The following is a 24,529-nucleotide window of genomic DNA, read 5'->3' on the forward strand; positions in this document are numbered from 1 at the left end:
TTCTTCCGATTTCTTGACTCCAGTCTCCATTCTGATCAATACTTGATCCAAGGGAACTTTTTGACTATTTCAGTTTCCCCGTTATTTTTGTGGATCGTCTGCAATCATTATTGTTGTTTTCTTAATGTTCAGCATCTATACTTAATACCATAACAAGAAACCATAGGGCCTCCTGTTTTCTCATGTTCCCTTCCCACCTCAGGAATCTTGCCTCTGCTCCTTTTATTAACTTGAGCACCTCTAAGGTTTCTGTTCAGGTTATATGTAAAGTTACCTACTCTGTGTATCTCTTGTTTCTCAGCCAAGACTGATCTCCCCAAAAGCTTACAGTTCAAACCCAACATTGGAGGGGGTGGATATATGGAAGCAGCTTTAGGTTCCTGGCTGTTCGTGACAAAATTCCAGGCACTTTTCCCTCCAGAGGAAACTGTGTAGAAGAGACAGATGGATTCAAGGGCTAGCGATATACAACCTACACAGGATGAGATACCGTTGTGTTTTTGTTTTTCAAGTAGCAGCAGTTCATCATCAGACATATAATGTGGGGAACAGCCACTGCCACCAGACTTGGTGATAGTCACTAGGCTTGGATAGATTTTAAAAAGGATTAGGGAAATTTATGAAGACAGACTTATTAGCTGCAAGCACTAAATGAAACCTTCATATTCAGGAGCAGCATGCCTCAGATAATAGCTTCTGGAAAGTGGGCTATTACCTCCATGCCTTGCCTGTAGACTGTCCCTTCCCCATCCCACTCTGCAGCTTCTCCATCTGGTCCAAGACTTCTCCCCAAACCAGACACACAAACATGCAATGCAAGGCATTCCCAACTAGGAGGGCAAGAAGTTCACAAGGCTGATGGTGGTCAACAGAAGAAAGGAAGGGGTAGGGACAATGTTGTGTTAATATCACATATAGCTGTTCAAAAAGGAGCATTCTAATCTCTGCTCTCTTCTCCCACAGATTACACCGAAGGAGTCTACTAAGAACAGTTTTTCTCTCTCTTTTATTTTCTAGCAGACAAGTTTTACATTAAAAGTCCCCTTTTAAGTTAGTGATTCATACTTCCTGCAATAAACTATTTTAAGGAGCAGCTTTGGTAAAGGAATGGAATGAAACAACCAATAATAATAATAATAATAATAATAAAAAACCCAAATATATACTACAATCACAGCTGATTTGCAAACCAACATATTTCACCAAATGGGGGATGATGAATGGGGGGGGGGGGGGGAGGGAATCCGCCACAGTTGTTGTTTTCTCAGTGCTTCAAAAAGTGACCATCTTCACCATCCTTTTTCAAGTCTGTGCAGGTGCCAGCGTGAGTTGTCTTGCTAGAGAACAGAGGGCCAGCTTCACATGATCCGCAGGCCTTGGATGGAGGACTCCAGTGTCTATGGGGAGAGTGGGCGAAAACACACAGAAATATTAAACCATCACAACTGAGTAAAAGCTTCATCTCTAGGAATGAGCAGAATATTATACTAACCACAAAATGCAATGGGAACCTAAGCTTTTGTTAAGAGAGCAACCAAATTTCTATTCCTTATGAACAACAAAATGCAGTAAGCTTGAAAGCATGAGGTCACTGCCTGCAGAAATTTCAGAAGCTATGCACAGGGGAGAGCCTGAATAAGATTCCCTGTGGCTGGCAATATGGATACAATGATTTGCCTAGCTTTTTGCATTTCCAGTTTTGGCTGAAACTTACACAAATAACAGAGTTATAGAGGTTATAGAATTCAGCATTTCCTCACAGAGAAGTGCTGAATTCTTTGCACAGGCCTGACTAAGTGACCAATAGCTGCCATCTCATCCAGGGCTAGTGCCACAGTTCAATATGCCCAGGGTGTTAAAATTTACGGCTATGCAAAATCGTAACAGAAAACATTCCCAGTTAGCTCTCAGCTTTGTGAGACACTCCTGCCTGACAGCTAGGATCTAAGGATACCTAAGAGATTAAGAGAGACATCTGCTGGTCAGTCCACACTGAGCTGCAAGATGGAAAAAGGGAATGTGAAAGTAACAAGGTGGCTGATGGAGACGAAAACAGGCAGAAGCTTCCTTCCCAATTCAGTGTTTTAATGCAAACATGAAAATGATTCGCTGAGGCAAAACGCAACACTGAGGTCTGATGTTTTATATATTCTTACTTTTACAGGCTTTACAATTTTGGTGCTTTATTCTTCTCAGAATCTGTCCTGCCCCATATTGCTGTGTAGAATAGAGGCAAGACACATGTGGCCCTTCCAGTGCCATGGTATTGCACCTTCCATTACCACAGTGGCTGATGGCAGTTGGAGGCCAAAAACACCTGCAGGTTAGGTTCCCTAATTTTAATGAGGGAATCAGCACAAGCTACAACAGAATGTAGGAAGCTGAAGCTTTCTACCACTTGTCCTACTATTTCCCACCTCTTCAGAATCTTCTAACTAGAAAATGCTAGGAACTGATCCTCGGACCTTCTGCCTTTATAGAAAGTCCTCCACTGCTAAACTATGTCAGAGCCTGGACTTTTGTGTGTGTGTGGCTGGGAGGAGACTAAAATTCCCATAAGCAAATAGGCAGCATGGTTAGTGGCCATGTTGTTCAGAATGCTAGAAACTATTCTGGCTATGGCTACTCATCCTTAATCATAAGGTAGCCATGAAGAAATGCCATGCCGCTTGGGGCAACTTTCTCTATCCACAATAGCCCACACATTCCATTCTTATGTGTTGTTAAAAGGGCTCCAGGGAGTCCAGACAACTGCAGAGGGAGGAGAAAACCAGCAACTTTCCTCCTGAGAACTTTAAATTAATATTATGTTTGGATCTGAACCCTGGTTCCCACCTAGATAGCTATATAAATCCAAGTAGAGATTGACTGGAGGACAACCAGGGGGCTTTACTAGGATTCCTAAAACGAACAAAAATGATCTCGTAAACAATAATAATCAGCACCTGCCACATACACAGCTTGGAAAGGAAACCTCTGAAGTTTGGTGACACTATCCTTAAGCCCCTGAAGGGTGGTCCTTTTGAGATTAGCAAAGCAATGTGTGAGGCTTGCTTGGTAGGGGCAGAGCCAGGAAAGCATACCTTGAAGTCCCAGATGGTCATTGCTCCATCAATGCCAGTGGTGCAGAACTTGCGACAATCTCGTTTGTCCACCTCATAAATAGACACTTGGCTAGAAAGCAATATGATAGGATACATATTTAGCCACACAACAAAATCTCTCTCTCTAAAACAGAATAATCTTAACCATACTGCACTATGCATGCAAGCTAGTCATTTTCTGTACTACGATATTAAATATGCAACCTGTTCAAAATCTATGCATTCTGGTCATTTTCCTCCTTCAACTGCAAAGTAATCTCTATACACATTAAATGTGGGGTTACAGTATTCATTTCAAGGTATTATAGCACACTTTTCCAGCTAAATAACACGAAGAGTTGACAAAATAAGTTAAACAGTAAATATAATAGTTTTTAAAAATCTAAAAAACAAAATAAACAGGATTGCCCTTTCCTAATCTGTTGAACCCCAGGAACGTGGAACAACAATTCTCATAATTCCCAATTGCCAAACTGGCTGGGAGTGATGGAAGTTGCAGTCTCACACATCTGGAGAATGCTAGGTTGGGAAAGGGCAAGTTAGATTATATTAAGAGAGATTCCCAGAAAAAACATATTCACTAGGTTAGGACAACCTTTGCTACTGATGGTTTCTAAAGCTCTAATAACATCTCTCACTCTGTATTATGTGCTACAGCACACTGCAGACACAGAGGAGAGCAAATGGGATTTTTTTCATTGATCCATAAATGGAACTTCCAAGTGAAGAGACAATACATCATCTCTGAAGACCTGGTGAAGAAGGACAAACTTTCAAAATGCTCAAAAACACCAGGATTGGCTGCACTAGGAAAAAGAATGCTGGACTGGATGGGTTTCTTAACTGAGCCAGCAAGGTATGTCTCTCCTTTTATATGGCAAGACCCCTGTGGTACCTACGTGATGCTGTTCTGGTGCAAGGTATCCAGAGTAGTGTTGCGATCCTCTGTAGTGGCTCTTTTGTCCATGTTACGGAAACGTTCCATGGCCGATATATTGCGCTGTATGCTCTGCTTGGGAATGTCTAGCTTAGAAATGAAGGTGAGGGCACCACGGTCATCACAGTTGAAAAGCATTGGGCAGCAATCATGGCCCTGTGGGGAAAACAGCAGAATGTTTCAAGTTAATGCTTCAAATTGACTTCTTGTCTGCTTCAGCCTTTAACTCCATCACTTTCTCCTTTAAAAGTTGAGTCCTGAAGCTAATCAATGACTATTTCCTCACATGGAAAGCACTTCCATGTTCTAAAAAAGCTTCCTCTGGATCACTAAGACTAGAACAGGATAAAGCATAGTTCAAATCTTCACTCAGCCTTGAAAGTTAGTCAAGTTCGTTCACTCAGGCTGCCTGAGGTAAAAGGTGGTGGAGAAAACCAGAACTTGAGCTTTGGATGAAAGATGGGTCAACAAATGTCCTCTCTGACCCACTACTAATCAGGCCCCTTGTTAGATAAAAGACCTCCAAGAGCTGAGATGGGATGGTGACTGGAGCTCAGGTGGAGGAAAACTTGACTTACATCCAACAAGACATGCTATAGAGAACATCTTGGTTCCTAGACTGTAGAAAGACCTGCTAGAAGAGATTTGACAGCTAAATATGCCATCCAGATTTAAAACACCAGTCTCTTCCAGCAGGTCTATCCAGCTGATTTTTAAATTGTAAATTTTAAATGATAAATTGTATGTGTGGATTGTTTTAATTTAACACATTTACACGAGTTCCATACTTTCCCATACACTGTGTAGTGGAATATCTGAAGTGATTCTTGATTTGGAAATATTATGAGTACAATAATCATGGTCTAATTAGGAGACTAAGGCCTTTGGACTGCACTACTGGAGCTGACAGCCTGATGCTAACTCTCTGCGGTGCCTGCTGCTTCTTAATCTACTACAAGTCTAAGAAGAGAAGACACTTACAGCAGCAACCACGCTGTTCTCTGAGACAAACGACACACTCAGCAGAGGGAGGAACTCCGTCTTCAGCTGTGAAACCCTAAGCCCCAAAAAAGATATTAGTGATGCACCACACTAAATTTTTACTTAGCAGCGCATTGCAAAGACTTTGCTGGGACAAAAATTAGCATGACTATTTTCAGAAATGCCTTGGCTCATTAGGTCAGATGATCTGGAAGCTTTCATCTACATTAATAATCATAAAAGAGGATGTGTGTCTATCATAAGTACAGCTCCAGGATCATGAAACACAGACTTCTAATAACTGGTACACATGTTCAGAGGGCCAAGGGTTGTGCAAATGAAGTTATTTCCCTTTTAAAATGCACTGATCAATTTAATTGATGTAAACGTATCTGCACACTTGAAGCCTGTAGTTCCAACATCAGCCAACAGCTGGCAGATTTCCCTAAACAGCTCTTAATTTTACAGTAATACTTTCTAACAGGAGTGAGGCTAACAGGGAATAACATGAGAAGCAGAATTATAGCAGAGAGACCCATCACTACTTCAGAGAGGAGCCCTCCATCAGGACATCATAACCATGGCAGCCTTCACTCAGATGCAGCAAGCATAACTATGCCTGAAGGCTTTGATGTAACAAATTAAGGGCTCTATGAGTCTGTAGATTGTCAAATAAGCAGGGCACACCCAGGTCAGTGCAGTGCTGAGGGATCCTACCTTCAGGCCATCCTGACTGTGACTACCTTCAAGAATATTTACCTTGCATTTATGCTACATTACTTACATCATGTTTTTGGAGGCATCTGCAACTGACACAGTACTGTCATGGCTGACCCAGGCAAGGCGGTTGCCACTGGCAGAAAAACTGACGCTGTGGACCCAGCCTCCACTTCCTGCACCACCAAATTCAGCCATTAGCTGCCCAAATGGCATTTTTGAGCCCCAGGGTGTGCTGGCCGGTTTCTCGTCCACTTCCTTAATGTAGGCGGAAAACACTCTGAAAGTAAGAAGCAAGTGGGAGAATGAAGAGGAAACCCCAAATCTGTCTCTGGTAGAACAGCAGCCATTTCCCCCTTTCCACAAACATTCACAATGCATAAATCTTGCATATCCAAGTTAGAAAACAAGCTTTACAGAAATGTTTCAAAATTTGAGAATACAGTTTACAAAATCTAACATATGGTCATGTTCCATTGATTTTATCTTGGATAACAAGAGAGATACAAATAAAAGTATGGCTAATTAAAATGGAAGGCACACATTTTTAATGTAAAAACAAGGACCCAGAAAGGCGGATGTAAAGTTAAGACAGGGAAACTAAAGGTCCTGGAGGTGTAGCTTATGAAGAGAAAATTACAGGAGGGAAGGAAAAAAGATGGGCTAAGAGCTTGTAGGGAACTTGGTGTTATCACTACTGCTTTCACCTACATTCATCTCAGCTATGTGCTACATACATACAATCCTGCAACGTTTCAATGTGGAAAAGCAAAAATGAGTTTCCCCAAACCTATGCTCTGAAGTGGTACAGCTTCACTTCGCCACTTGCTTTTTCTCAGTGTTTAAATCTGCTCAGAAATAAGACCAATTTTATTTATATAGAAACTCATATATAGATTTGCAGCCTTTAGGGAAGACCTGCCACATAAATTTGTCCACCAAATTTGCTATGGCGAATCGAGAAGACGTGCTCTGAGGTCGCTCCCAGAGTAGCGGTCTGCAAGACGTGGTGTCGGGGCCAAACAAGTGGCTAAACTAACCCGGGACAAGGGATAGTCGGACGGGGCTCAACCGAGACCCCCTTACCTCCGAACGGACTGTGAGTCTTAAAACACCAAGGCTCCCTTCCCGTGAGTGAGGGGCGTTGAGCTGCCCGCGACCGCGTCTTTGCTGTGCCTTATGCACGAAGAAACGCCTGCAACTTTTTAAATTTATGTGACATTGTTTGTAACTTTGAAGTTTTGATTTAAGGCGATATGAAGGAATCTGGGCTGTGGACTATTAATACAGCTTAGCCCCTTCTTGCAGTGAAATGAACACGGAGATAATCACGAATAGGGAAAGCGTTGTTATTGATCTTTTTTTTCCTGTGAGAACATGAAAAGAGAGGGAACTAAAGTTTGACTAAAGAGTTTAGAAGCTGGATTTTGAAGAAGCTATTTTGTTTTTGTTTTGACTTAAAGAACAATCTATGTATATAAGGAAAGAAAATTTGTTTTGTTTTTCCCTTTTCTAAAGACTCAAGTCTGTAATGGATTTGAATTAGTAATATAAATGGCTGAGGATTGAAGCGGCCGCAGCTGTGCTAAATCAATTAAGAATAGAGACTCAAGGTAGAAGTAATCAACATTGACTGAAAAGCGGTGAGAAGTTAAGAAACAAAGGATCTAAGAAGCCAAGTAGTCAAACTACTTTGGACAATAGATAAACTAAGTACCTGGAAAGCTTCAAATAGCCTGGAGAAACTACTTTCTCTCCTCTCTTTGGAAACTACTTCTAAAATAGATATGCTGGCATAGTGCTTTGTAAAATTTACAATACTTTAAAAGAAAAAAAAGAAAAAAAGAGAGAAAAAAGAAAATTTTAAAGAGAAGCAAAAAGAGTTTATAATATACATGGATATAAGAAAGAAAAATCAAATAGGAAAATCTTTGGCAATCCAGCAAGTGAGAAGACCATCTTTGGAACAACCCCAACCGCAATCCTCGGGGGATAATAATCCCGCTATGTTGGAAGAGATAAGAAGAATCACTTTGGACTTGAGCGAAAAAATGACAAATCTTTCGTTAGAAATGGGGGCTTTTAAGACTGAAATTCGGACAGAGATCCGGGCAGATCTCAGAGAAATCTCCAAATCAGTAGATAGAACAATGGGAGAGCTGACTAACATAAAGAAAAAACTGGACGCTGTGGAAGAAGCTTGTAAATCTCAAGATAAAAAGATAGAAGATATGAGCAACTCCCAAAGATTGCAATCAGCAGAAACACTGAAATGGGAATGTAAAGCAAGGGAGAAATCTGTTAAAATTCGGGGCTTGAAAGAAACAGAAGGAGAAGATTTGATGGAACAGTTTATTCCTAATCTAGCGGTTTATTTGCAACAGGATCCACAGATATATGCTCTTGGAATTGATCGTGTGTTTAGATTAAATTCTGTTATTGCTAAACAGAAAAAAATTCCTAGAGATGTGGTGATCATTTTTCTTAGAAAATTTTCCAGGGATCAGCTGTTGAGAAAACATAATGAATTACCCTTTGAAATAGACAACCAGCCTCTTCAGATCTACAAAGATATCCCGGCAAAAATTTTGAGACTTCGGAAAGATTATCAATTTATGACAATGTACCTCAGGAAAATAAACATTCCATATAGGTGGATACTACCGGAAGGTTTGATTTTCTGGTACAAAAAGAAACGCTATGAAGTGAAAAACATAGACGAAGCCAGAAGATTAATGTATACGCTTTTTAAAAATCCAAATCAAAAGAAAAATTCACATCAAACCGCTGGGGAAATCTCTAACTTAGAGCCAGAGAGGAGGGAGATTGGAGACTATAACTTGCGATTTCCGAGAAGAAAGGACATAAACAATGAAAGACGACCGACAGAGAAAAACGAAAGTCACTTAAAGGAAAGGGCCCTGACTTCTTTGATCTCTATAGAAGGTGTTGGTAAAGAAAAGCTGCTAGAGGAGACATCAAATCAATTGGTCTTGAGTCAGACGGATGAGGTGGAGAGTCAAAACAGAGACACAGCGGAGAACCAGCTCCGGTCAGCATCAGATGTAGAGGATGACAGATCCATAAGCCCGGCACGGAGTCTCACTGAAGATACTGCAACCACTCATGAGTAAGAAATTAAATTTAATCAGTTGGAATGTACAAGGTATAAACAGGGTTATTAAACGTAAGAAGATTTTTCATTTTTTGTTAAAAAGAAAATATGATGTGGTATGTTTACAGGAGACGCATGTTAAGAAGGGAGAAATACATTATTTAAGAAACTATAGACTGGGTAGTCACTATGTATCTGCCCATGATAAGCGTAAAAAAGGAGTTGTGCTCTATATAAATAATATGTGGGACGTTGTTGAGGTTTTGAATGATAGCAAGGGACATTATGTAGGAGTTATAGCTACAATACAAGATCAGAAAGTTCTGATTTTGGGAGTATATTCCCCTATAGACAACAAAGAAGGCTTCTACCAGAAACTACTAAGTAAAATTAAAAACATCTTTTTTGATGAGGCTATTATAATGGGGGATTGGAATGCTGTGTGGGAACCAAGACTAGATAGGATATCTAATCGGCCAATTAAACCTAAACAGGGAAAACTCCCTAAGAGTTTTTTTGAAATGGTAGAACACTGTGGTTTAATTGATATATGGAGACTTAAAAATCCAGAAGTCAAAGATTTTACCTTTTATTCACAAGTCCACAACTCAGGAGCTAGATTAGATATGTTTTTAATCTCTACGAAACTTTGCTCTAAGGTCTCTGAGATAGATATGTCCTCAAATTTCACATCCGATCATAAATCAATTCATTTACAATTAAAATGGGGAATGCATAAGTATAATTGGAGATTGAATCAGCTGTTACTGCAAGATGAGAAGATAGTTAAGGAGGCAAAGGTCGAATTGGATAACTATTTTAGGGAAAATTTAAACGGAGAAACTACAATTGACTATGTTTGGGAGGCTTCCAAAGCGGTCTTAAGGGGTTTTTTTATTAAAAAGGGTGCGGAAAGGAAAAAACAGAGAGATAAGGAATTAGGTGACTTGAATGATCAGTTACAAAAAACAGAAAAGAAACTGTTAAGTGATTGTGGCAACGCCAAAATTTTAGGGGAACTAAAAATAATACGTAAACAGATATCTTTGATATTGACAGAACAAGTGGGTAGGAAAATCATATTCGCTAGACAAAAATATTTTTTTTCAGCAAACAAGCCAGGGAAATTCCTGGCTTATAAATTAAGACAGGAACAGAAGAAGAAACAAATATTGAAAATTAAATATAACGATACGATCTGGACCAAACAAAAAGAGATAGAAAGGGCTTTTTTTAAATATTATGAAAATCTGTTTAGGAAAGATTCAATTTCGGAAACTGCAATTAAAAACTATCTAGAGGGCAAAAATATCCGAAAAATATCTCAAGATCAACATAATATACTTAACAAAGAAATCACGGTTCAAGAGATACAAACTGCAATTTTGGCGAGCAAGCCTGGGAAAACGGCGGGCCCAGATGGGTTTCCGTCTGAATATTATAAAATATTTTTAGATAATGTAAGCAAACCTCTTCAATTAGTAATGAACAACATCTTAAAAGGAGAAATCCCTCGATCATGGCTAGAATCTAACACAGCGTTAATTCCAAAGATAGAAGATGAACTTTTAGAACCTAAAAATTTTCGACCTATAGCGTTACTCAACGCTGATTATAAAATCTTTACAGCCATTCTTGCGCATAGATTAAAATTGGTGTTGAAAGAATATATCAATTCAGATCAGTCAGGCTTCTTGCCAGAAAGGAGGATGAAAAATAATGTAAGATATATAATTGATCTAATTGAACATCACGAGAAAAGTTGTGATAGGCCACTCGCATTAATATTTGTAGACTTTGAAAAGGCCTTCGACAAGGTCAATTGACAGTTTTTATTAGGAATATGTAAAAAAATTGGTCTAGGAGAAAACTTTGAAAAATGGTTATATAAAATATACCAAAAACAAACTGCAAATTTGATTATTAATGGAGAAAGGACGACCGAAATAAATGTATGTAAAGGAACTAGACAAGGATGTCCCCTCTCCCCTTTATTATTTATTTTACTCTTGGAACCCTTACTGGACGATATTCGAGATAATGATGATATTAAAGGTGTTAAAATTAAGGGATCAGAGTCAAAAGTCAAAGGATACGCAGATGATGTGTTATTGTCATTAACCAGACCTATAGAAGATATAGGGAAAATTAATAAGTTGCTAAGACAATTTGGAAATGTGTCTGGATTGAATGTAAATAAGGATAAAACCGCAATGTTATTAATGAATATAAATAACTTGGAAAAATTGGAATTGCAGAGACTGTCTGGCTATAACGCTGTAGATAAGATAAAATATCTGGGTATCTGGATTACCACAAAAAACTCAGACTTGTTTAAAAACAACTACAACAAAGTGTGGCAAGATATAAAAAAAGACTTAGGTCGATGGGATAAAATAGGACTTTCATGGATGGGAAGGATAGCTACTGTTAAGATGTGCATTCTCCCTAAGATTATGTTTCTTTTCCAAACCATTCCAATTTTAATTAATGAAAAGGCTTTTACAGCATGGAATCGAGATATTAACAAATTTATATGGAATGGGAAGAAACCTAGAGTGCGATTCAAAACCATGCAAGATGATATAAGTCGGGGAGGAATGGGGTTACCAAATCTAAAAACTTATTTCTATGCATGTTGCCTTGAATGGATGTCGGAATGGTTTAAGTTAGATAATAGACTGATGCTAGAGCTGGAATTATCAGGCACAGTGTTTGGAATACACGCCTTTTTATTCTACGATAAAGTAAAAGCTAATAATTTATTTTTGAACCATTTTTTACGAAAGGCGCTCTATAAGGTTTGGGCTAAATTTAAACCTATTATATACCCCAAGCTTCCAATATGGACCTCGATAAACGAAGCTTTCCATCGTAATGAGGAAATAAATAGAGGACGTTGGATAACGTATAAAGATTTAATAATGTTGGATAAAAATTCAAATAAGCTAGTGATGAAGGATCATAACACTCTGGAAAAGGAGGGATGTACTTTGAACTGGTTCCTTTACCGACAGCTTAAGGAGAGATTTCAATTAGACCATAAAACATGTGGTATAGAGCTAGTCGAAGGAGAATTCGACAAAATTATTTTTGGGAAAAATGTAAAAAAAATTGCAAAGCTTTATAGTTTTCTGTTAAAAATAGAATTGCATGAAGAAACTATAAAGCCATCTATGGTTCGATGGGCACAGGATTTAAATGAAACATTGCCTTTGTCACAATGGGAAAAAACTTGGTGCCGCAGACTAAACTATACAGGATGTATTGCGATTAAAGAAAACTATTTTAAGATGCAAAATAGGTGGCATATTACCCCGCTGAAACTATCTAAAATTTATAAAAACCATAGTCCTTTATGTTGGAAATGCGGTAAAGGGGTAGGATCTTTCATGCACATGTGGTGGTATTGTGAGCATGCAAGAAACTTTTGGGTACAAATTCATATAAAATTGCAACAAATAATTAAAAGAAATGTTAAGCTGGAACCAAAATTTGTTTTATTGAATATGATTACAGATGATGATTTGGAGTTGAAACATGGGAAATTGATTTTCTATATGTTAGCGGCTGCAAGAGTTGTTTTTGCATCTCATTGGAAAGGGGATGTGCATGCGACATGGAATGAATGGATTCTTAAGACAATTGATTATATGGAACTGGACAAATTGACTTGTTACATTTTGAATCAAGATTGGGACAAGAAGAAAAAAAGTTGGCAACCTTTAGTTGAATTTTTGAAAACTGCAAATATAATCCATAACTTTATTTGGTAGTAATTGTTTATTCTACCTGTGAAATGATAGAAGTTAGAACCATTTGGTCTTTCTTCTTTTTATTTACTCATAAGCTATGGATATAAATATTAATAACATAACAAATACATAAGTAACTAAAAGTCTGACATATAATGGACGGGGTAACTGGATCGTTAGAACTACGCAAGATAGGATAGAAAATTAAAATTATTTATCACATGTATTAATGTTGAAAGCGGGGCAAAGAGAGAAAAATGTCCCAGTCCCTTCGTTGGAAGTCATGTATTGTTTGTATGTAGTGGTGTATATTATGTAACGTTCTGTGTCTTGTTTTGATTCTGTCTGTGATATTTTTTTTTTTATATGATGTATTATGTAATGTTTTTTTTCCTTTTTTTGCTTTTTGTCATATATGTAATTTTTATGAATACTTCAATAAAGATTAATTAAAAAAAAAAAAAAATTTGTCCACCAAGGTATTCCTGTAGATCAGTCATGGAAATTCAGAGCCCTATTGAGAGGGTATATTCCAGAGTGTTCATCCAGAGAACCAGTCAGGCCCTCAGCATTGCCTCAAATAAACTGAGAGAGAGAGAGATCCTGAAGACACTCATATCCCTGCAGCCATACATTATAGTGCAGGGGAAAGAGAATTTCAAGAAGCCTTGCCCACCCTGATCTTCTCTCAGAAACACTGGATAAGCTGCCAACATGTTCTGGCACACAGTCTGAAAAAACCAGCATTTGTATTGTACGTGACTGCTCCCATGGAAGGCTGTCCTGATCTCACAAATGTTCAAATAGACCAGCTGGTTAATATGCCAGCCAGAAAAAGCAAGCCAGTGAAGGACAGCTGTTATCCCATCTGCATGGTATATTAAATGGTTGCGTGAAAAAGGACTGCTTATTTTTACTCACAGTCAAAAGTGAACAGGGTCAGCACGATTGTTTAACTTTAGATAGGAGAAGTGGAGCAAATGCCACTAAGATGGAGCATGCTGCTAGTCAAAAGAGGTGGCAAAATATTTCAATAGTATTAATAACATTTTTATTTGACTGTTTGCTTCTTATCTACATATTCAGATCTGTAATCCTCCTCTTACATAGCTATGGTATTTTCCTCCCTTCTGATTTACATAACACCAAGGCTTGAATACCTTTTCAATCAGCTTGGGGTTCAGAACTATTCAAAAAGTCAGATGTCTTCAGATAACTGAAGGACCCCAAACTCTGCATATCAACAAAAATGAAGCTATTCATTTAAAATGAGAAAAGCTTGCTGAAGGACTGAACAGTGGCATTGGGCTAAACTAAAAAGAGGACCATTTGTAAAAGCCTAAGCAGACAAATTCTATTAAGATATGGAAATAGGGCATGGTAGTTAAAGGCAGAAAATGCTTTTATACAAGACAGGAATAACTTATTCTGAACTAGAAGAGAAACTGCAGGTAACCATGACTATAAAAGAAGACCCCTTTGATTTAATATTGTTGCTTTTTTTAAAATAAGGGTAGGTTTTTTTTTCTTCCTACCTAACTTTCTCTTCTCAGCTTAGGGGCTCCAAACTCAAAAGGAGCTGGAGATCAGCTTGAGTCTCTCTCAACGGCAGTGATTCTAATGCAGCATCAAACATTCCTAATACATGCTGGGAGTGATAGGATAAAAGATATGCTGAAGAAAGCCACAAGGAACTGTCAAGAGCTGCCTCTTGAAAATCCCAGGTTGTACCTCTAATTACGTCAAGAGTTTCAGCTTCTCCTTGGGAAAAAAGCAGTCTCCTGCTTTGTGGAAAGGATGCTTTTGGAAAGCCCGGCTGCAGACCCAGCAGAAGCATCTATCAAAAAAGGCTCCATCTTTATTTATAACAGCCTCCCGCCCCCAGCTTGGTGCCCTGCAGTTCTTTTGGATTCTCGTCATCCCCAGTTAGCATGGCTAACCTTGGCAGAGACTGATTCCCATTAGGAGACTGATTTTGGAGCAGAATTGTCAGAGTGGGCACCACAAGATATGATTCAACCCAAGACACAGTCCCACCTGGTTCCCATCATTAGCTAGGTTTAGATGCTTATTTCAGAGGGTACTTGGACAACAGAAAAAGCACTGGTTTACGAACTCATCATTTTCCTCTTGTTGCTGCTGCCTTCATGAAGCTGTTGCTTTACTTTCATTTTGTAGATAGAGGAAACAGCTCAGTGGTATAACACATGCCTGTGTACACAAAGTCCCAGGCCTGCAATCTCTAAGTAAGGATGAGGCAACAGAAGGCCCAAATGTCTCTATCAAGGCCTCATAATATTGCTGATGCTTAGATTATAAGACAAGGCAGGTGTCTGTAATGTTTCTGTATTTCCTCCATATAGGTAGAAATTTCAGAGGGGAACAGGGCTCAAAGGCTAAACTCATTACTTGGACTACTAAGGTTTATTTTGGGGCACAGAGTCCTATGAACCTCTGGCCAGCATGGGCGCTGGCTATGGAATTTGATAGTTGCAGTCCAAAAAAATGTACCTTTTCTACACTCTATCAATGAACCCAGCCTGTTTTCCTAGACCCTTAACAACTATATCTGTACTGGCTGCATGACTCAAGGATTTGGAGATGATCTGGCTGGTTCCACAATAGCAAAGAGATTCCAGCCCTTCTCTGCATCACTACCTCCTATGAGTAAAGTGCTTCAAGCTCAGCCAGGACCAATTAAAACAGCAGAGGCAGAAGAAATGCTGCTGTTGTTGCAGCAGCCGGGGGCTTCTCTGACAAGTTACGCTCCACACAAAATGAACTCCAGCTTGTGAGCTGCAGAAAAGCATGTAAGCTCCCGGAGACCACAGCAAAGACATCCAGCAACTTGGGTTGTCTGGCTAGGAGCTAATTATATAAGAAAAGATATTCAATCTAAAAGTCTCAAGGTTATAGGCAAGGGAATGAGGGAAGCCACATCAGAACTTCATCAAGAGAAGCTAAGTGGGGAAGGAAGCCACCGATACTGAAAAAAGCCCAGATAACTGACAATAATGATATACCAAGACAACCTGCAATAAGCTTCAGGACAAGCCATGTCCCATATCCAATTAAAGATGACAGGATCTAGTGGGGATTTAAACAAGCTGGAATTTGTCTGGAATACTAAATGAAACCTCATACTTCAGAGGAAAATTGTAATGGAACACGAGAGAAATTTGCAACGATTACAAAATCCAAAAGCAGCACTCAATTTAAAGAAAGTTAATTTTACGTATGAAATCACCAATGAGAATTTCGGGTCATAAAGCCAGCAATATGCCAGTCTGTCTCAATGGGTGGCTGGAAGAGCAGCCAAACCTAACAGTTCTGTAAAGAGTTTCGCCTTTGAGACAAACATTGCTTATTTGCATTTTCAGAAACAAAAGGTAACAGGATTAAATGGTTGTACAAAAGGCAGGCTGAGTGTCCACTCTCCAATTACTGAGTATGGTTTGCCCCAATAAGCCAAACTGGCCCAATTAATCTGCAGAGCACCATGAGGCTCTGCAGATTAAATAGCATTTTGCAGAGTAACACAAGGAGACAAATGCCTTCCTCAAGTAGGACAAAATATTAAATTCAGGCCATCTTCCAAAACATGAAACCTTCCAGATGTATTTAGAATTACAATTAACACTATACCCAACTGAGACTGTTGATATCAAATGGGCATTGGAAGGAAGGAAGGAAGGAAGGAAGGAAGGAAGGAAGGAAGGTGAAGAACATCATCAGAAGAGGGAGTCATCTCTTTATTAACTTCTCAAGACACAAGCCACTCTAAGCAACACAGGTTTATTCTGCACATTATTAGAGCCATACTTGCCAAAGGAAATTCTGCAGTGCCACAGCTTTGCTACATATTTGAGTACCAGTGTTCCAAACATCTCCAAATTTGGAGCAACCTTCTGAAGCTCAGCCTTGCTGACAAAAAGGTTGGAGCTTTGATTTCTCTTACCTGCATTTGAAATCACAGGATCCAGCTGCCAGCAAAACATTATTGGGGTGCCAATCTAGACTAAGGACAGTGGAGCGAATTGGTTTCTTAATGTGCTTGCTTACCCACCTAGAGGAGACCAGAAAAATTCTGTAAGAGATCTTCTTCTGCTGCCATTAAATTATGGGGTTGGCACTGCACTACAAGAGTCACACAAGTCTTCCGTTTTTGCCTTATAGTACATCTCAGGAGAACAAATGAACTAGCTACATTCACAAAATATTTGTTTTACATCTTAGTTTCAAAAGTAATACTAGGCAGGTAGCATAATCTGAAAATCTGTGATATAGAAAGCAACAGAACTTCTCAAGCACACATAGAAAGACTGAAGGATTCTTTTAGACAGATGGAGCTATTCTGTGATTTTCTGGATTCTGACTATGATAAAACACACAGTGGCCCCATACAGACAGACCAAAATAAAGCTGCTTCGGGTCACTTTGGAGGTATGCTGTTTCAATGATGCATGTGCATTAAGAGTCTGGAAGCTGCGCCAAAGCTGTGCTCTAGTCCTTAGGACTGGATCGTGGCTTTGGCGCAGCTTCCTGACTCTTAGGACGCATGCATCATTTAAACAGCATACTTCCAAAGTGACCCGAAGCAGCTTTATTTTGGCCTGTCTGTATGGGGCCAGTGGTCATGAGGAGACAGACTTGACAGATTTCCTTGAAATAATTTAGAGAAGAAAAGAAGGCTTAAATACCAAACCCTGAATAGCCCAGAGCTCACAGATAATCATCAACCTATATTTCAAATTGGTCTTTGCATAACAAAAATAGTTTGAGGAATATTCTAATAGAAGCAAGTGACATCAGTCTTCTCACCAGTCATTTTCAGACTCAAAGTAGCATACAGATATGAGTCGGGCTCCACTCCCAACAGCAAATTTGTTCTCCAGTGGGGACCATTTCACAAAGGTGGCTGCTCGGTTGATCCTCAGGATGACCAGGGTTGGCTTCCACACCCCATCCTTCTGACTCCAGACATAAGCGTTACGGTCAGCGCCGCACGTAACAATACGGTCACTCTTTGGGGCCCAGTCAATTCCTGCAATTAAGACAATACTGTTTTTTGTAAAGGAAATAAAATAATCCCTGTTCATCACAGAAGACACTCCAAAACCTGTATCTACTACTAGCTTCATTATATTTATGCCCTGCCTTTTTTCCATGATGAACTCTTTGTGCCATGCTGCAGGGTTCCCACCCAGATTGTTCTTATCCAGACATTGCTCAGGACTAAAATTTATGGGTAATTTCAGCACGGTGGCTGCATCTGGCACTTTTAGGCCAGAGACTGGACCATGGCTTTGGTGTGGCTTCCGGACTCTTAGGACGCATGCATCATTTAAACAGCATATCTCCAAAGTGATCCGAAGTAGCTTTATTCTGGCCAGTCTGTATGGGGCCTGTATCTCCCAAAACAAGATACTTGTCATGGCCCCGTGACTTCAACCAGTCTGGAAGGGTTGGGGGCTACAAAACAGGTGTAGGAGGACTGCACCAGGGGCACATTCTGCCTACTCCTGTTTTAGAAGGACACCCTTGGCCTTTTTCGTAATGAGGGAACACATGACATCAGAGATTGGAGGGTAGGCTTAAAATATATGGCAATGACAAGTTGTTGAAGACGGGAAAATGCTATGACTACAGAGTCTGCAACTTCTTGGATGGTATAAACAGCCCTGACATGAAGTGATGAAAAGCAGGCCCATAATAATCATCTCAAGCATTCCTCTGTTCTTTATGTTCATGTAATCTTTCGGAAAAAGATGTTATCTCAAAATTTCTCTTAATGTGGAGACAGTTCTCTCAGTGAGCTAAAGGTGACCTGAAAGAGCGATTGCAACTCTTGCTGTGTACAGTACAGTCCTTCTATGGATATTTTAGAAAACAGGTTTCACAGGTTTTTGTATTGTTGTTTCAAAACCGGCAAGAGCTATTTGACAAAAGGCAACATGGGAGTAAAAAGAGAATGAGTAAGCAGACTGTGGAAAATAAGGCCTCTTTCAAACTACTGTATCTTCACCCTTAGCTAAAGAGATAGCTAAACCAAAAGAATTTAGAGACACCTTCACCATGAAATATACAGAAGACATTAGGAAAAACCCTTTTAAAAAACCCACATCTTTCTGATGATACATAAAAAGCCCCAGCAAGAAAGCTCCAAGAAGATATTGGTGTTTCAAGATGCCAGTCCATTTCCTGCACAGCACCTCCATTTTGCCTCCCCCAAAAATGGTAAGTGTACAGTCAGCCCTCCTTAGACACGGATTTATTATACACGGATTCAAGCATACATGGTTTGAAAATGTTCCAAAAAAGTATAAATTTCAAATATCAAACCTTGATTTTCCACTTTTTATAAGGGACACCATTTTGCTATGTCATTATGTTTAATGGGACTTGAGCATCCATGGATTTTGTTATACACGGTGGATCTTGGAACTAAACCCCAGCGTATAACAAGGGTCCACTGTATTCACTTCACTTGACATACAGCAAATGTAGAGACCATCTTCGTTCTTAACACACTACAGATAGGAAGTAACCTCAGAAAAAATCTGTCCCTTGTATACTCAAAATGCTAAGCACTCATACATGTGTTATCTACATAGACGATATAGAACTAGCCAACATAACTTTTAATGGTGTCTCTTTTCATATAGTTTCATACATAAGTGCACATGTGTCTCTAAGTTGTCAGTCAACTTATGGCAACCCGATGAATTTTATAGGTTTTTCCTAAGCAGGGAATACTCCAAGAGCATATTCTACCTTCCTTTATTTCCTTTATTTAAAGCATATTACACCTTTGGAAAGCAGCTCAAGCTTTTCCTTTAAAAGACTTAAAATGCAATATACTTATTAATTAAACTTAATTAAAATTGGCTTATTTTAATTACAAGCACTCTCATCCCCATGACTTGAACAAGGGATCATAGCCAAAAATCAAGGATTCGCCCCAAAATAGAGCAGCACGCCATCCAAGCGATGCACTGTTTCTTTTCTTAGATTTTAATTGGCATCCCACAGATTATGTTCACTTAAGCTTTTGTGACAAGCAAGATGACAAGGATTTTGCTAAGTCCACATATGTGGGATTTTTCCCTCCTTCCTACTGTGCTTTACAGCCAAAGCTTTCTAATATATATATATATATATATATATATATAATGCTTGATTAGAAAGGAGGCCCCGAAATAGAAGTTAAATATAGACAGCGCACAGGTGTCCTAGATACAAATCCCATCTGTTTCTGTAAGATGCAACTTCTTAACTCAAAATGGCAATTTAAATGGAGGTATTGTAGGTCATCTTCCTAGGCTTTTTAATACAATGTATTTTTTTCTCAATGTGTAAACTTCAACTAGTTCCTCTTAATGCATTTCTGCCATGCAAATTTTTCTCACTGATGATACATTTGTATCAGTCTCTACTTTTATGCAGAATTCTCCTTTTGTGCTACATAGGATGGGTTTTGTTACAATAGGGAAGTCAGACCACATTTACAATATAAAGTAGTGGAACAACAACACTGTAATAAAATGCCCAGCATACATTAATAGTTACTATTTAATAACTTCATGAAATGTAAGCACTTAGCAGACACAGCATAACACATTGTATCTGCTCCTTCTCTGCTTCATTTCAATTTCCTGGGTTTACTACAATACTTTGGAGATTGGCTTTATGTAGGAGGCAGGAACGGCTCAACACACATCACCGTTTACCATAGTTCTGGTTATACTACTCCGTTAAATCTTCCAGGTATGATCACTTGCTCTCCCCTTGTTTCCAATCAGAGGACACAAAACGTAGATGAGGAATCCTTGCATCCACTTGCCATTACTGTAACATCCTGCTCAGCAAGAATGTTTACTGCACTTGAAATAGCATCAGAGGTTCCAAGGGAACCTCTTCTCCTACCTCAGGTTAGTTCAAAGAACCTTGAAAAGCAGGACCATGTTTCCAAGGAAGCAGGTAGCAATAAGGCCTGATGAAACTCAAAGAAAACTGGTATTTTACTACAAGCATACGTTCTACCACACTAGCTTTGCATATTTTGGATAAGCACATATATCTGTGTTGTGCTATGGCATCTTACATAGTTATAAGTAAAGACATACTGGGCCTGAACAGACAGGCCAAAATAAAGCTGCTCCAGGTCACTTTGGAAGTGTGTTGTTTAAATGATGGATGCGTCCTAAGAGGCCGGAAGCCGCTGCCAAAGTCTCACTCCAGTCCTATGGACTGGAACGCAGCTTTGGTGCAGCTTCTGGCCTCTTAAGATTTGTGTGTCATTTAAACAGCATACCTCCAAAGTGGTATTTTGGCCTGTCTGTTTGGGCCACTGTTTCCCAATTTAAGTGGGCTACACAAGGAATTCAAGCCTAGTTCATACAAACACAACTATAACAATCATTTATATTGAATATGGGCCATTACATGCAATCAAAATACTACCACTATTGGAACTGAGGCATGATTTTAACAGATATTCCTGGATAGGAAGAGTCCAAATAATTATATAACAACTTTACTATTTTATTCAAAATAAAGTGATGCTACACTTTACATTTAGAAGGCTAAAACTGCAAGACTTAAAGTGTCTTTGCAGGTATGACCAAAACATGTCATCTGTTATTATGGACAAGGTAGAATCTGCTACGACAGATGCTCTTCTTACCTGTGATGTGACCATTGTGTTCTTTCAGCTCATGAGCTTTCACCCACTGGTTACTACTCTTCTTATAGATATGGACTTCATGGTTATTAGGGCTAATGGCAATCTCTGCCAAGAAGACAAAGTGATTAATATAAAGAATGCTCTGAAAAAAGTGAAGTCTCCAATATATACCAACATACTTCATTCAGTATTCCCAACTAAAAGAAATCTCAGTGTAATGAGTATAAAAAATGATTAGTATCTAATACAGTGGCACAACAACGGAACACATAAACTATAAGTACCAATATAAAATCAACCGAGCCAATGACTTAAACATAGGCAGCAAACACATAGCAAGGAAGAAAGATCACTTGTACGGGTTAAACTTCACATTGTAATGGAGTTGCAGGTAGCATAATTCCAATGACTTTAACTTAGGGATAGGTTCCTACACCACAAAAAAGTGGAGCAGTCCAACTCTATGCACATGTAAAGAGAAACAACCAGGTCAGGTAACAACAGGCAGCAATGAAGGCGACACTCACGGGTTCGGTCTCTGTTCCAAGCATGGCAGGTTATTGGCTCTAGTAAGAACTGGTGCAGGGACATCCTGAGCGAGGAATGGCCTTAAAATCCCAAGCAGGACGAAGCTGAAATTCACAAGGAGCAATGCTTTAGATTAGAGGTTGCCAACTTTGTTCTCTCTAATATTAATTCCGTCTGATAACGTCAGGACAAATTCAACAACAAATGTTTTGGAGGTAGAGGGATCTTGTGGCACCTTTGGGACTCACTGAAAGAAAGAAATTGGCAGCATGAGCTTTTGCAGACTTCAGTCTACTTCTTCAGATGCAGTTAGCCTCATAGATGCCACAAGGTCTCTCTGCGAAGTGATTCCACAGACTGACATGGCTATATCTTTGGAAATGTTTTGGAGGATCGTTTAAACTAATTGTTCAAGACAGATAGAACTTAATAGATACACACAGACCGGCGGAGGAGGGAATTTTGCTTTGCTAATCAAAGTGTGTGTGTGTGTGTGTTTGTGTTTTGAACAGGGCAGTATAGGTGAAGTAAGGTGATAAACCTTTTTCCTTGTTCCCAGAGAGCAGGATTGGCTGGTTTAAGCCAAATTACTTTTAAACACACACACACACACACACACACATATATATAGTATGTAGCTTGGCCATTACACTCATTCCTCCACCTTTGCGGCTTTGACTTTTGTGGATCTGATTATTCCTGGATCTTAAGCGCTATGGCTCTATGATTCTATGTATATGTTCTCTCTAGGAATATCTAGGTCCTGCACTGCAACTCTATGGTCGCACCGAAGGACCTAGAGATCCCTAGAGAGGACACTCCACTAGGCATTTGTAGCTCCTCCAGCGCAATTCTACGGCCAATGTCTGGATGATGGTGGCATGGAGTTGCGCTGGAGGACCTAGAGATCCCTAGAGAGGTGTCCTCTCAGGTAAAATCCATAGTGTTTGTGTTATCTGCGGTTCCCCCACATCCATGGGGTCCCAGCGGATGCGGAGGGGCGAGCGGATTACTTCCAACCCTCTTCTTGGAGCAACGAGGGCTGCTTGCATTTGGAGACTTTCAACGCTGACTCTCTACTGACAGTTGTTCATTGCCATAGCAGTTCCCAAGGCCAGTCGCTTTCTACTTTCACCGCTTTATTCCACGTCATTCAGAATCAAAGCCCTTCCATCATTAACCTAAGAAATTCAACCCAAAGAACTTGTTTATATACACATTTAAGAACAAGGACGGTTTGCGTCCATCGCACCGCTTTAACCGCCGCGGCTCAGTGCTATGGAATGCTGGGAATTTGTCATTTTGGGAGACACTTAGGAACTACAAATCCCAGGATTCCACAGCACTGAGCCGTGGGAGATAAAGCGCTGTCAAACCATCCTCTTTATGAGGCCTGCTTCTCAACTATAACTAGGGGTCCAAAAGATATTAACTGCCCTGGATCACACTTCTAAGGAACCCTGGGAACTGTAGTCCTGTGAGACATTTAGTCTCCCAGAATTCCCTAGCAATGAGCCAGGGCAGTTAAAGCGGTGCCAAACCGGATTATTTCCGCAGTGTGGATGCGGTGTAGCCCTACGAAGCCCCTTCCCTTCTTTCCACTCACCTTCTGGGGCTGAGGGAAGCGGGGCTCGCGGACTCTGGTCAGTCAACGCGACGCCGGGGTTTCTCTCACGGAATGAGAGGGGAAAAGGCGCGGCCGCCAAGGAGGGCCCGGCTCTGTGGGGCACCGGCACTGCGCCTGCGCGGAGTCCTCGGCGACGCCCAACGCGCATGCGCGGAGTCCTCGGCGACGCCCAACGCGCATGCGCGGAGTCCTCAGCGAACCCAGTGCGCCTGCGCGAAGGAGCAAAGTCAGCCCCTTCTCCCTCCCCGCGAGCGCCTTAACCGGCAACTCAGTTCACACAGGCCTGGTAGGAGTTGCTGTTCACTGCGCTTGCGCAGCTTCCAGAACTTGGAATCTTCTTCCTTTTCTGCGCCTGCGCGAAAGAGTAAAGCGCGCCCTCCCTCCACTCTAATTGCTTGACATTCACTGCGCTTGCGCAGCATTATTGGGTCTATGAAGAAGCGAGCCAGGTTTCTTATTACTGCGCCTGCGCGGATTAGCAACGACTGCCCGCCTGCGCCTTAACATTCTGATACTGTAGTTGCTGCTATTAGTATTCACTGCGCTTGCGCATTAAGAAAGAGCGAGGCGGCGGCTCCTCCCTTACTGCGCCTGCGCGGAATGTTGGCGAGGGAAAGAGCGGGTGAAAACAAGCTCCTCCCCGCGCTTTCTGTCTCTTCATTGCGCCTGCGCTGATTAGAGCGCCTGAGGGAATACTTTTCTCGCAGTGCGCATGCGCAGTTGAGACAAAGCAGGGTGTTAGAGATGTAGGTTAAAGGGGTAGGCTATGAGCCAAGGGACTTTGAGGAAACATTTTTGTCTTTTTTGGCCAAAAATATACCATTGTTCAGGATGGTTTTAAGGACATTTTCCCTCAGAGATGTTAATCTGGATATATAAATATGTGTTTTATTTATAAATAAATGAAATATGGGTGCTGAACTCCTTTTGTGGGGGACTGAAAATGAAAAGCTCCACTGTGAGGGGAATTAATATTTGGATTTAACACACAAATAAGTATATGTTCATATATAGATATATGAGTAAATGTAGAGTAGAGTAGAGTAATGATTATTACAATATAATAATAAATTATATAC

At 40.1% G+C, this 24,529-nt stretch overlaps 2 protein-coding genes across 5 annotated transcripts in view; one reads left to right on the top strand and one right to left on the bottom strand.

Moving 5' to 3' along the window:
* Positions 1–987: 987 nt before the first annotated feature.
* ARPC1A (actin related protein 2/3 complex subunit 1A) lies at positions 988–23,568 on the bottom strand. The gene is made up of 10 exons (XM_089540404.1): positions 23,430–23,568; positions 21,823–21,927; positions 21,296–21,400; positions 17,431–17,653; positions 16,568–16,675; positions 5,807–6,019; positions 5,023–5,098; positions 4,004–4,197; positions 3,084–3,174; positions 988–1,397 (listed from the first exon to the last, which is right to left on the bottom strand). Exons 2-10 carry the CDS (start codon positions 21,884–21,886, stop codon positions 1,359–1,361), a joined length of 1,113 nt encoding a protein of 370 aa, XP_089396530.1. The 5' UTR covers positions 21,887–21,927; positions 23,430–23,568; the 3' UTR covers positions 988–1,358.
* A 105-nt stretch (positions 23,569–23,673) lies between these two features.
* Positions 23,674–24,529, top strand: part of LOC149306445 (importin subunit alpha-5-like) — a 49,877-nt gene continuing 49,021 nt past the window's right edge. For 3 of the 4 annotated variants that reach the window (XM_089539756.1, XM_089539764.1, XM_089539758.1), the window contains exon 1: positions 24,147–24,196. The gene's annotated coding sequence lies outside the window, so the exon portion shown is untranslated. Of the gene's footprint in view, positions 23,737–24,146; positions 24,197–24,529 lie in introns of those variants that run through there. The other variant, XM_089539759.1, reaches the window with a different exon arrangement.

The sequence above is a fragment of the Sceloporus occidentalis genome, unplaced genomic scaffold (genome assembly GCF_023333645.1).
Source record: "Sceloporus occidentalis isolate IW3139 unplaced genomic scaffold, rSceOcc1.0.p SCAF_10, whole genome shotgun sequence".
Classification (NCBI taxonomy): Eukaryota; Metazoa; Chordata; class Lepidosauria; order Squamata; family Phrynosomatidae; genus Sceloporus; species Sceloporus occidentalis.